Below are 378 nucleotides of genomic sequence, written 5' to 3'. Positions count from 1 at the left end.
GCTGCTTGCCTCCCTGTCCCTCCCTCCCCGTCCCTCGCCGGGCGCTGTCGCTGCTGTTTCCCTGCTAACCTAGCCTTTCTCTTCCCGTTTGCTAGGTCAAGCTGGGAGCTGCCCGACCTGCGAGAAGGAAGAGTTAAAGCCATCAGCGATTCGGATGGTGTGAGCTACCCCTGGTATGGAAACACCACAGAAACTGTGACCCTGGTCGGGCCCACTAACAAGATCTCCAGGTTCTCGGTGAGCATGAATGACAATTTCTACCCCAGCGTGACGTGGGCTGTCCCTGTGAGCAACAGTAACGTGCCGCTGCTGACCAGGATTAAAAGGGACCAGAGCTTTACCACGTGGCTGGGGGCCATGAACACCACCCACACGGAA

General features: G+C 57.9%; 1 protein-coding gene across 1 annotated transcript in view; it reads left to right on the top strand.

The window, feature by feature from the left end:
• Positions 1-95: 95 nt before the first annotated feature.
• The window catches only part of LOC104077915 (protein FAM78B-like), a gene marked incomplete at its 5' end in the record, with an annotated part of 523 nt that continues 240 nt past the window's right edge, over positions 96-378 (top strand). Inside the window, 1 exon segment of the mRNA XM_009579334.1 lies at positions 96-372. Within this exon segment, the coding sequence (XP_009577629.1) occupies positions 96-372 (277 nt within the window).

This window comes from Fulmarus glacialis, unplaced genomic scaffold (genome assembly GCF_000690835.1).
Source record: "Fulmarus glacialis isolate BGI_N327 unplaced genomic scaffold, ASM69083v1 scaffold21266, whole genome shotgun sequence".
Lineage (NCBI taxonomy): Eukaryota > Metazoa > Chordata > Aves > Procellariiformes > Procellariidae > Fulmarus > Fulmarus glacialis.
The sequence above is the reverse complement of the archived record's forward strand: the minus strand, read 5'-3'. Positions and strand labels throughout refer to the sequence as shown.